The sequence below is a fragment of the Panulirus ornatus genome, chromosome 51, assembly GCF_036320965.1.
Source record: "Panulirus ornatus isolate Po-2019 chromosome 51, ASM3632096v1, whole genome shotgun sequence".
Classification (NCBI taxonomy): Eukaryota; Metazoa; Arthropoda; class Malacostraca; order Decapoda; family Palinuridae; genus Panulirus; species Panulirus ornatus.
This window is the reverse complement of record NC_092274.1, coordinates 5,417,456-5,430,487: the sequence shown is the minus strand read 5'-3', so window position 1 is coordinate 5,430,487 and position 13,032 is coordinate 5,417,456. Positions and strand designations below refer to the sequence as shown.

General features: G+C 42.1%; 1 protein-coding gene across 3 annotated transcripts in view; it reads left to right on the top strand.

The window, feature by feature from the left end:
- LOC139764870 (uncharacterized) overlaps positions 1-13,032 on the top strand; it is a 74,527-nt gene that overhangs the window by 50,625 nt on the left and 10,870 nt on the right. For all 3 annotated transcript variants that reach the window (XM_071691899.1, XM_071691898.1, XM_071691901.1), the window contains exons 19-21: positions 8,293-8,583; positions 11,032-11,137; positions 12,665-12,782. In XM_071691899.1, the coding sequence (XP_071548000.1) occupies positions 8,293-8,583; positions 11,032-11,137; positions 12,665-12,782 (515 nt within the window). The remainder of the gene's footprint in view (positions 1-8,292; positions 8,584-11,031; positions 11,138-12,664; positions 12,783-13,032) is intronic.

Below are 13,032 nucleotides of genomic sequence, written 5' to 3'. Positions count from 1 at the left end.
GAGAAGGCATATGATAGGGTTGATAGAGATGCTCTGTGGAAGGTATTAAGAATGTATGGTGTGGGAGGCAAGTTGTTAGAAGCAGTGAAAAGTTTTTATCGAGGATGTAAGGCATGTGTACGTGTAGGAAGAGAGGAAAGTGATTGGTTCTCAGTGAATGTAGGTTTGCGGCAGGGGTGTGTGATGTCTCCATGGTTGTTTAATTTGTTTATGGATGGGGTTGTTAGGGAGGTGAATGCAAGAGTTTTGGAAAGAGGGGCAAGGATGAAGTCTGTTGGGGATGAGAGAGCTTGGGAAGTGAGTCAGTTGTTGTTCGCTGATGATACAGCGCTGGTGGCTGATTCATGTGAGAAACTGCAGAAGCTGGTGACTGAGTTTGGTAAAGTGTGTGAAAGAAGAAAGTTAAGAGTAAATGTGAATAAGAGCAAGGTTATTAGGTACAGTAGGGTTGAGGGTCAAGTCAATTGGGAGGTGAGTTTGAATGGAGAAAAACTGGAGGAAGTGAAGTGTTTTAGATATCTGGGAGTGGATGTGGCAGCAGATGGAAACATGGAAGCGGAAGTGGATCATAGGGTGGGGGAGGGGGCGAAAATTCTGGGAGCCTTGAAGAATGTGTGGAAGTCGAGAACATTATCTCGGAAAGCAAAAATGTGTATGTTTGAAGGAATAGTGGTTCCAACAATGTTGTATGGTTGCGAGGCGTGGACTATGGATAGAGTTGTGCGCAGGAGGATGGATGTGCTGGAAATGAGATGTTTGAGGACAATGTGTGGTGTGAGGTGGTTTGATCGAGTAAGTAACGTAAGGGTAAGAGAGATGTGTGGAAATAAAAAGAGCGTGGTTGAGAGAGCAGAAGAGGGTGTTTTGAAATGGTTTGGTCACATGGAGAGAATGAGTGAGGAAAGATTGACCAAGAGGATATATGTGTCGGAGGTGGAGGGAACGAGGAGAAGAGGGAGACCAAATTGGAGGTGGAAAGATGGAGTGAAAAAGATTTTGTGTGATCGGGGCCTGAACATGCAGGAGGGTGAACGGAGGGCAAGGAATAGAGTGAATTGGAGCGATGTGGTATACCGGGGTTGACGTGCTGTCAGTGGATTGAATCAAGGCATGTGAAGCGTCTGGGGTAAACCATGGAAAGCTGTGTAGGTATGTATATTTGCGTGTGTGGACGTATGTATATACATGTGTATGGGGGTGGGTTGGGCCATTTCTTTCGTCTGTTTCCTTGCGCTACCTCGCAAACGCGGGAGACAGCGACAAAGCAAGAAAAAAAAAATGACAGCAGGGAATGCATGAGAGAGATAAGAAGGAAGTATTGTTAAAGATGGAGTTGAGAACATGCTGTAAGAGGGTTACCTAGATGGAAATATCTGCATTGTGAAGAAATTGTACAGTGAAGAATATTGGGCACATATCCTATTTCACTGCAACAGGAGAGGACAGATTGGATATTGACAGTTTTTAATTTGGAAGTTTTTAATTTGGAAGAATAACTTGGTTAAGATCATGGGAAGATGGATTATTAGACCAAGATGATACAGTTCATATCGAAATTAAAGATTTATTTATTTTTTTTTTTTTTTTTTTTTATACTTTGTCGCTGTCTCCCGCGTTTGCGAGGTAGCGCAAGGAAACAGACGAAAGAAATGGCCCAACCCCCCCCATACACATGTACATACACACGTCCACACACGCAAATATACATACCCACACAGCCCTCCACGGCCCACCCCGGACGCTCCACATGCCCTGATTCAATCCACTGACAGCACGTCAACCCCTGTATACCACATCGCTCCAATTCACTCTATTCCTTGCCCTCCTTTCACCCTCCTGCATGTTCAGGCCCCGATCACACAAAATCCTTTTCACTCCATCTTTCCACCTCCAATTTGGTCTCCCTCTTCTCCTCGTTCCCTTCACCTCCGACACATATATCCTCTTGGTCAATCTTTCCTCACTCATTCTCTCCATGTGCCCAAACCATTTCAAAACACCCTCTTCTGCTCTCTCAACCACGCTCTTTTTATTTCCACACATCTCTCTTACCCTTACGTTACTTACTCGATCAAACCACCTCACACCACACATTGTCCTCAAACATCTCATTTCCAGCACATCCATCCTCCTGCGCACAACTCTATCCATAGCCCACGCCTCGCAACCATACAACATTGTTGGAACTACTATTCCTTCAAACATACCCATTTTTGCTTTCCGGGATAATGTTCTCGACTTCCACACATTTTTCAAGGCTCCCAAAATTTTCGCCCCCTCCCCCACCCTATGATCCACTTCCGCTTCCATGGTTCCATCCGCTGACAGATCCACTCCCAGATATCTAAAACACTTCACTTCCTCCAGTTTTTCTCCATTCAAACTCACCTCCCAATTGACTTGACCCTCAACCCTACTGTACCTAATAACCTTGCTCTTATTCACATTTACTCTTAACTTTCTTCTTCCACACACTTTACCAAACTCAGTCACCAGCTTCTGCAGTTTCTCACATGAATCCGCCACCAGCGCTGTATCATCAGCGAACAACAACTGACTCACTTCCCAAGCTCTCTCATCCCCAACAGACTTCATACTTGCCCCTCTTTCCAAGACTCTTGCATTTACCTCCCTAACAACCCCATCCATAAACAAATTAAACAACCATGGAGACATCACACACCCCTGCCGCAAACCTACATTCACTGAGAACCAATCACTTTCCTCTCTTCCTACACGTACACACGCCTTACATCCTCGATAAAAACTTTTCACTGCTTCTAACAACTTGCCTCCCACACCATATATTCTTAATACCTTCCACAGAGCATCTCTATCAACTCTATCATATGCCTTCTCCAGATCCATAAATGCTACATACAAATCCATTTGCTTTTCTAAGTATTTCTCACATACATTCTTCAAAGCAAACACCTGATCCACACATCCTCTACCACTTCTGAAACCACACTGCTCTTCCCCAATCTGATGCTCTGTACATGCCTTCACCCTCTCAATCAATACCCTCCCATATAATTTACCAGGAATACTCAACAAACTTATACCTCTGTAATTTGAGCACTCACTCTTATCCCCTTTGCCTTTGTACAATGGCACTATGCACGCATTCCGCCAATCCTCAGGCACCTCACCATGAGTCATACATACATTAAATAACCTTACCAACCAGTCAACAATACAGTCACCCCCTTTTTTTAATAAATTCCACTGCAATACCATCCAAACCTGCTGCCTTGCCGGCTTTCATCTTCCGCAAAGCTTTTACTACCTCTTCTCTGTTTACCAAATCATTTTCCCTAACCCTCTCACTTTGCACACCACCTCGACCCAAACACCCTATATCTGCCACTCTGTCATCAGACACATTCAACAAACCTTCAAAATACTCATTCCATCTCCTTCTCACATCACCACTACTTGTTATCACCTCCCCATTTACGCCCTTCACTGAAGTTCCCATTTGCTCCCTTGTCTTACGCACCCTATTTACCTCCTTCCAGAACATCTTTTTATTCTCCCTAAAATTTACTGATAGTCTCTCACCCCAACTCTCATTTGCCCTTTTTTTCACCTCTTGCACCTTTCTCTTGACCTCCTGTCTCTTTCTTTTATACTTCTCCCACTCAATTGCATTTTTTCCCTGCAAAAATCGTCCAAATGCCTCTCTCTTCTCTTTCACTAATACTCTTACTTCTTCATCCCACCACTCACTACCCTTTCTAAACAGCCCACCTCCCACTCTTCTCATGCCACAAGCATCTTTTGCGCAATCCATCACTGATTCCCTAAATACATCCCATTCCTCCCCCACTCCCCTTACTTCCATTGTTCTCACCTTTTTCCATTCTGTACACAGTCTCTCCTGATACTTCTTCACACAGGTCTCCTTCCCAAGCTCACTTACTCTCACCACCTTCTTCACCCCAACATTCACTCTTCTTTTCTGAAAACCCATACTAATCTTCACCTTAGCCTCCACAAGATAATGATCAGACATCCCTCCCGTTGCACCTCTCAGCACATTGACATCCAAAAGTCTCTCTTTCGCACGCCTTTCAATTAACACGTAATCCAATAACGCTCTCTGGCCATCTCTCCTACTTACATAAGTATACTTATGTATATCTCGCTTTTTAAACCAGGTATTCCCAATCATCAGTCCTTTTTCAGCACATAAATCTACAAGCTCTTCACCATTTCCATTTACAACACTGAACACCCCATGCATACCAATTATTCCCTCAACTGTCACATTACTCACCTTTGCATTCAAATCACCCATCACTATAACCCGGTCTCGTGCATCAAAACCGCTAACACACTCATTTAGCTGCTCCCAAAACACTTGCCTCTCATGATCTTTCTTCTCATGCCCAGGTGCATATGCACCAATAATCACCCACCTCTCTCCATCAACTTTCAATTTTACCCATATTAATCGAGAATTTACTTTCTTACATTCTATCACATACTCCCACAACTCCTGTTTCAGGAGTATTGCTACTCCTTCCCTTGCTCTTGTCCTCTCACTAACCCCTGACTTCACTCCCCAGACATTTCCAAACCACTCTTCCCCTTTACCCTTGAGCTTCGTTTCACTCAGAGCCAAAATATCCAGGTTTCTTTCCTCAAACATACTACCTATCTCTCCTTTTTTCACATCTTGGTTACATCCACACACATTTAGGCACCCCACTCTGAGCCTTCGAGGAGGATGAGCACTCCCCGCGTGACTCCTTCTTCTGTTTCCCATTTTAGAAAGTTAATACAAGGAGGGGAGGATTTCCGGCCCCCCGCTCCCGTCCCCTCTAGTCGCTTTCTACGACACGCGAGGAATACGTGGGAAGTATTCTTTCACCCCTATCCCCAGGGATAATATACATATATATATATACACACGCACACACACACACACACACACACACACACACACACACACACATATATATACATATGAAAAATGTAAGAAACAATTTAGAAAACAAAATTTTAGCTTGAAATGAATGAAAAAATGAACGTCACATAATGGTTCAACCTCTGGCTATGGAAAAGGAAATGTACAATTTATTCACACAAACGTCAATAGCAGTTCTCATCAATTTCACCACTGAATCAATAAGCTTCAATGTCTAAGCTACATTTTTCTCCAACTTCACTATTTTCTTGTCAAAACACCATGCATGAAAACTATCACTCCAGTAACAGAACTATAAACATTTACTTCCCCTTTAAAAAGTTCTGGGGAAGTCTGTCTCGATACACTGCGGCGAGGCGACGCGACGCTGACACAATCACTGTCACAATATCACTTCTGCCTCCTTCCAAGCGTTGTTTCAGGGAATAATTCCGGGTTGCTGAAGTGCCGCATAGGCTGGCACGATAGCCCGGGCCACATCGAAGACGTTCTGAGCCCGGCCGTTGTCCACAGATTCGAACGCAGCGTCGAGTCTCCTGGGATCTCTTGGCCTGCTCCTAATTATCCCGTGTCTCCAAGGGCTTCAAAGACATGCATGCCACCAAACACATCCTTTATATGATGTCTTGACACACGATGACCTGACTATACCGTCGACCTGCCATGCCAGCTGCCCCAGCCAGCACCGTCTCGCGCGAGCCTGGACTGCATAAATCCCAACCCTGCAAACAAGATTTATTACATAAGTAAATTATCTAGTTGGATCTAGTTACTTGAAGAGGCATTATTTTAAGAGAACTGAAGCAGTTGTTCTTTTTCTGATCCATGTGCTTGGCACATTTATGCTGAATCCCTTGTTAATGTCTGCCAACCCTCTCTGATACCGGCGTATCCCTCAAAGATTGTCTTTTTCATTTTTATATTGCTTGTATCATTTGTATGTTGTATAATGTTTTCACTTTTCTCATTTTGAGGCTGGCTTCTTTCAACTTGCAATGACAGATCCACTTGATCAGTGTTTGGATAGTATGCAAAACTTTAGCATTTCAGTCATTACTGATAGGTCTTTAGTAATAGAGGTCTACTTAGGGTTGTTACCAAAAATGTTTTGACCTTTTCTACTTCATTCAGTATTATGTGCAAGTAAAGACACTCAAGACATGGCTACATATATGAATGTTAAGAATGTATACTGTCATGAAATAAACTGGTGTGACTGGAGGGCTAGTGACATATGTCTTGTTCATCCATTATGAAGATATTTTCATTTTTCATAATTAACTTTATTACATGAGACTTCACACTAAACATGAAATGACTGAAGTAACCTGGGGATATGGGAGAAAGAATATTTCCCATGTATTCCCTGTGTGTCGTGAAATTCGACTAAACGGGGAGGGAGTGGGGGGCTGGAAATCCTCCCTTCCAGTTTTTACTTTTCCAAAAGAAGAAACAGATAAGGGGGCTGAGTGAGAGTTTACCCTCTTAGGCTCAGTCTTCTGTTCTTGACGCTACCTTGCTAATGCAGGAAATGGCGAATATGTATGAAAACCCCCCAGAATTTTATTATTTTTATTATACTTGATCACCTTTTCCCATGTTAGAAAGTTAGCACCAGCAGACAAAGAAAGATCCAGCCACTTGCTTACACATAAATACACTTATACGCACATAATGTATAGGAGAAAGTTGAGAGTAAGTGTGAATAAGAGCAAGGTTATTAGTTTCAGTAGGGTTGAGGGACAAGTTAACTGGGAGGTAAGTTTGAATTGAGAAAAACTGGAGGAAGTGAAGTGTTTTAGATATCTGGGAGTGGACTTAGCAGCAGATGGAACCATTGAAGTGGAAGCGAGTCACAATGTTGGGGAGGGGGCGAAGGTTCTGGGAGAGTTGAAGAATGTGTGGAAGGCAAGAATGTTATCTCTGAGAGCAAAAATGGGTATGACTGAAGGAGTAGTGGTTCCAGCAATGTTATATGGTTTTGAGGCATGGGCTTTAGATAGGGTTTTGCAGAGGAGGGTGGATGTGTTGGAATTGAAATGTTGGAGGACAATATGTGGTGTGAGGTGGTTTGATTGAGTAAGTAATGAAAGGGTAAGAGAGATGTGTTGTAATAAAAAGTGTGGTAGAGAGCAGAAGTGGGTGTGTTGAAATGGTTTGGACACATGGAAAGAATGAGTGAGGAAAGACTGACAAAGAGGATATACGTGTCAGAGGTGGGGGAAGAAGGAGGTGGAAGGATGGAGTGAAAAAGATATTGAGCGATCAGGGCCAGAACACACAGGAGGGTGAAAGGTGTGCACGGAATAGAGTGAATAGGAATGATGTGGTATACCAGGGTCGACATGGTGTCATTGGATTGGATCAGGGCATGTGAAGCGTCTTGGTTAGACCATGGAAAGGTCTGTGGGGCCTGGATGATAAATTCATATGGGCATTATTATGTTAAGATCATCCTGCCATAGAAAGCTTAACTTGTTTTGGGTTGATTGCTGTAGGCTGCTATGTAGACTGATGTCTAGCGTACTGAAAAATTTTGGGTTGCATACAAACAGATTTTGTATATATTATTTTTTTTTTTTTTTTTTTTTTTTTTTTTTGCCGCTGTCTCCCGCGTTTGCGAGGTAGCGCAAGGAAACAGACGAAAGAAATGGCCCAACCCACCCCCATACACATGTATATACATACGTCCACACACGCAAATATACATACCTACACAGCTTTCCATGGTTTACCCCAGACACTTCACATGCCTTGATTCAATCCACTGACAGCACGTCAACCCCGGTATACCACATCGCTCCAATTCACTCTATTCCTTGCCCTCCTTTCACCCTCCTGCATGTTCAGGCCCCGATCACACAAAATCTTTTTCACTCCATCTTTCCACCTCCAATTTGGTCTCCCTCTTCTCCTCGTTCCCTCCACCTCCGACACGTATATCCTCTTGGTCAATCTTTCCTCACTCATTCTCTCCATGTGACCAAACCATTTCAAAACACCCTCTTCTGCTCTCTCAACCACGCTCTTTTTATTTCCACACATCTCTCTTACCCTTACGTTACTTACTCGATCAAACCACCTCACACCACACATTGTCCTCAAACATCTCATTTCCAGCACATCCATCCTCCTGCGCACAACTCTATCCATAGTCCACGCCTCGCAACCATACAACATTGTTGGAACCACTATTCCTTCAAACATACCCATTTTTGCTTTCCGAGATATTATTACTTTTTTAATAATTCATTGATGAAGCTCAGCCAAATTTGAATAGCAAAACCTACTTTCATGCAATTTTTTATTAGTGTAGAAAAACACCCTGATTATTTATGTCATTCCAATCTTTTCAGCAACTAGGCAGGAATGGTGTCACGCAAGCCTCCCAGGGTAATTTATCAACAGTCTCTACATCAGACCAAAATGTTAAGGAGGAAGATGTATGTAATACGTCAAGGTTACAGTGGACAGCTCAGTCTGATTCTGTGCCTGGCACAAGTGGATGGCGTCCTGGAGAATATTCAGAGGTTGATAGCCAAGAAGAGTCCGATGCTAATTGGAGATCAGATGCTGAGGCATCTGACACCCAACTACCTGATAAAACAAATGATTGGAGTCCAATTAAAATACATGTTACCACAATGGTTAGTAACTGGCACTTGCTTCATTTTCACCTACACTGCTCTTTAGAGTAGTTATATATTATAAGTGATATTTATAGTTCTAGTGTGATAGTAAATAATCATCTTGAAGAATCAGTAAACTCCTAACAAGTAAAGTAGTTGGGTATGGGAAGAAGAGTTTGTATTAACTGGATTTTTGCACTAGTAGTAGAGAAACGTATTAAGAAAGAGTGAATAACAAAGATTTGCAGGAACTTCTGATTTGGTATGCAAGGAGAGTCATGAGTGTTGGTAGGAGCTTTTATAATGGAAGGAGTACATAAATATATGAGAGTAAGTGTCAGTATAGATGAGTGATTTGAAATGAATATAGGAGTGTGTGCATTAAGTTATGTAATGTCATCATGGTTACATAATGCCTTTTAGGATGGTGATTTATGTGAAATTAGAGCAGGGAATGGCGATATAGAGTTGTATTACTAAAACATGATGAAACAGAATAGAAGTTACAATTTCTGTGTGAAGATGATGATTTGCTGTTAGCAGAATCAAAGGAGTTGGGTAGAATGTTAGTAAATGAAAGACTTTTGTCTATGAAGTGGACAGATCACAATGCAGTCTCATTGTGCATAATGAACTGGAACTCGTGTGAGAAACCTTCAGTAAGGATATTAGTTGGAAAGCTGAAGACAGGAGAAAAGTCTTGAATGGGAGTAAAATTAGAGGTGCATGAAACCTCTAGAAATTAGAAAGAATTTGTGTTGAACATGCAAGAAGTTGCCATGTCATGCAGGAGTACTTTGCTTTTATGTTATCTGAGGTGGTATGAGCCAGGTACTGCAATCAGGATTTGAATCTTTGTGTTTGACCACGGGTGGTCCATAAGTGCATCACAGTCGTTATTGCTAACCATTGCACCGTTTTTATATGTCAGAATAAGGCAGTAGAAACGGGTAACTTTCATGGTGTATTTGGAGTAAAAAATGGTGGAATGATTAGGATATGTGGTGATATGTGGGATGTTATGGTCATGTAGAGTATATGGCATATCACAGGTTGATTGAGAAGTTATGTAATTGTACAAATGAAGTCGCAAAGGGACTCAGACCAGAAGAGATATGGATAGATACTATGAGATAATTGAATAGGGCTAGAGATATATTAGATGAAGATGCATGGGAAATGATAGGGGATCAGATGCAATGGAATCATTTTGTGTATGATACTGGTGATAATAGAGTTTTTGGTCTCACTTGACAAATCAGTGTAGTTTACAAGTGAAATAGTGAGAACTTGTTACGTGTCCTTGAAAAATGAGGAAATAGCATATATTTCATGTATTTTCGATAATGTATGTTCAGATTTACAAGCAAACCTCTAAATTGTTAAACCAGTAAGGGAAGCTTCCCACATCCCATAACCCTTTGCCCTTTTTTTTTTTTTTTTTTTTTCCTGTCTCCCGCGTTTGCGAGGTAGCGCAAGGAAACAGACGAAAGAAATGGTCCAACCCACCCCCATACACATGTATATACATACGTCCACACACGCAAATATACATACCTACACAGCTTTCCATGGTTTACCCCAGACGCTTCACATGCCCCGATTCAATCCACTGACAGCACGTCAACCCCGGTATACCACATCGCTCCAATTCACTCTATTCCTTGCCCTCCTTTCACCCTCCTGCATGTTCAGGCCCCGATCACACAAAATCTTTTTCACTCCATCTTTCCACCTCCAATTTGGTCTCCCTCTTCTCCTCGTTCCCTCCACCTCCGACACATATATCCTCTTGGTCAATCTTTCCTCACTCATTCTCTCCATGTGCCCAAACCATTTCAAAACACCCTCTTCTGCTCTCTCAACCACGCTCTTTTTATTTCCACACATCTCTCTTACCCTTACGTTACTTACTCGATCAAACCACCTCACACCACACATTGTCCTCAAACATCTCATTTCCAGCACATCCATCCTCCTGCGCACAACTCTATCCATAGCCCACGCCTCGCAACCATACAACATTGTTGGAACCACTATTCCTTCAAACATACCCATTTTTGCTTTCCGAGATAATGTTCTCGACTTCCACACATTCTTCAAGGCTCCCAGAATTTTCGCCCCCTCCCCCACCCTATGATCCACTTCCGCTTCCATGGTTCCATCCGCTGCCAGATCCACTCCCAGATATCTAAAACACTTCACTTCCAGTTTTTTTTTTTTTTTTTTTTTTTTTTTTTTTTTTTTTTCCAAAAGAAGGAACAGAGAATTGGGCCAGGTGAGGGTATTCCCTCAAAGGCCCAGTCCTCTGTTCTTAATGCTACCTCGCTAACGTGGGAAATGGCGAATAGTTTAAAAGAAAGAAGAAAAAAATGGTGATAAGTAGATGGATAAATAGATTAAGCCCCAAAATTTTAATCTTATTTCAATTTATTTATTGTTCAAAGCTTGAAAATCTTCTGGCAGGCATCTGATGGTAAAACTGTCCAAAATCGTCGAGGAGCAAGGAAGATGAAAAGTAGTCTCCATGTAGAGAAGCTGGGTCAAGCAAGGATCACAACTTACTCTCGCGGTAAGCTTCATGTACTCTGCTTACACCTTTGGTCATTCTCCAGATTACTGTGTGCTCTGGCCTATTTTGCTTACACCAAATATGTAATAGCCAAATTTACACACATAATTTACAGTTTGATGTCCAAAATTGACTTTCACTGAGCTTGGTTTCCTATTTCTGCAACACAGAATAACTTACCTACGTTTGAAAAGAATAAACATGAATTTTATGCATATCTGAAACTTTTTTGTGGTATCTGAAATGGTTTGGACAGTTGAATGCCCTTATCTTGGTCATTTCATATATGCTGCACACACACACACACACACACACACACACACACACACACACACACACACACACACACACACTGACAGGTGACCTAATCACAACCTTTAGGTTTTTAAAAGAGATTGACGAAGATAGAGATGTAGGAGTAGAGCAGCTAGAGGACAACATGAAACTAAGTAAGGAACCTGTATATATGATGGGAAGAAATACTTTTAAAGTATAAAAGTGGTGAATGAATAGAACAGATGTCCATGGGCACCCATGTCTGCATGCAGGATGTCACTTTGAAGGTATGAGATAGGTTAGGTGTGAAGCTGGATGGCAGTGGCCACCTGTCTTTGCAAAACTGTCACCTACACCCTTGGGTTTCACCGGTCCCCATAAAATCCGAGGTTTAAGGGTGGCTTTGCCACCAGTTGTGGCAGTATCCAGCCTCAGGTGGTGGCACCTTCTGTGTGAGACACTGCCCTGCACACTTGCAAGATTGTTTGTGGTGGCTCATGAAGAGTTAACACACTAATTTGTCTTGTCATTTTCGTTCTGCCTGCATGTAAAAGAAATGTATTGCTAATAAGCAGTGATTTGTGAGTATATTTGCCTTTTGTCTTGTTGAATTTTAATTTCATTCTTTCTTTTATGTCTTCTTGTTTTTAAGTTTTGGTTTTGTTGTAACAAAATGTCGCATTTAGTTACTAAAATCTCTTGGAGTGTAGGGTTTAGTGTGTGGTACAATAGTTGGGTGACAGACACCCTGCAGTGTGGGAACTCTTAAGTCAGGCCCCACAGACCTTTCTATGGTTTCCTTCAGCAGCTTTATATGCCCTGGTTCAGTCCACTGGCTGCTTTTCACCCCTTTTTATACCATACTGCTCCAGTTCTCATTATCCTGTGCAACCCTTTCACCCTTCTGAATGTTCTATCTCTCTGTCTATATCTCAAATGACCGTTCCATTCTGGGACTGTCTAAGAGGGGTGGCCAAGGCAGTCGAGTCTCCATACCGTAGTGAGAGGAATGTTGCTTGACAACCGCTGAAGTGCTGGCTCACTACACAGCCATCACTAACCCTCCCGATACCCAGGCGGATAGTACTGGTGATATACTTCCCTGATCATTGGCTGCCTACCAAGTGTTACTTACTTTCTACATGTTTGGCTGGTGAATATGTGTTGAATTAGATTGACAGAGGGATAGTTTGATTCTTTAAGGATTACCCTTTACATAATGCCGTATGTCTCATTTCCATTTTCATACAGGTAAGGGGAGGCCAGAAGCATCAGCTGAGGCCATGTCAAGTAATGCATCTGTGAATCCATCAAAGACCAAGGCTTCTGCTGGAGATCCCTCTCATGTGGAGAGCATGGTCACAGAGAGGTACAGATTTGTTTGTATTCTCTCTCTCTCTCTCTTTATATTCTTTATTTATTATACTTTGTCGCTGTCTCCCGCGTTAGCAAGGTAGCGCAAGGAAACAGATGAAAGAATGGCCCAACCCACCCACATACACATGTATATACATAAATGTTCACACACGCTCATATACATACCTATACATCTCAACGTATACATATATATACACACACTCAGATTTTTTTTTTTTTTTTATACTATTCGCTATTTCCCA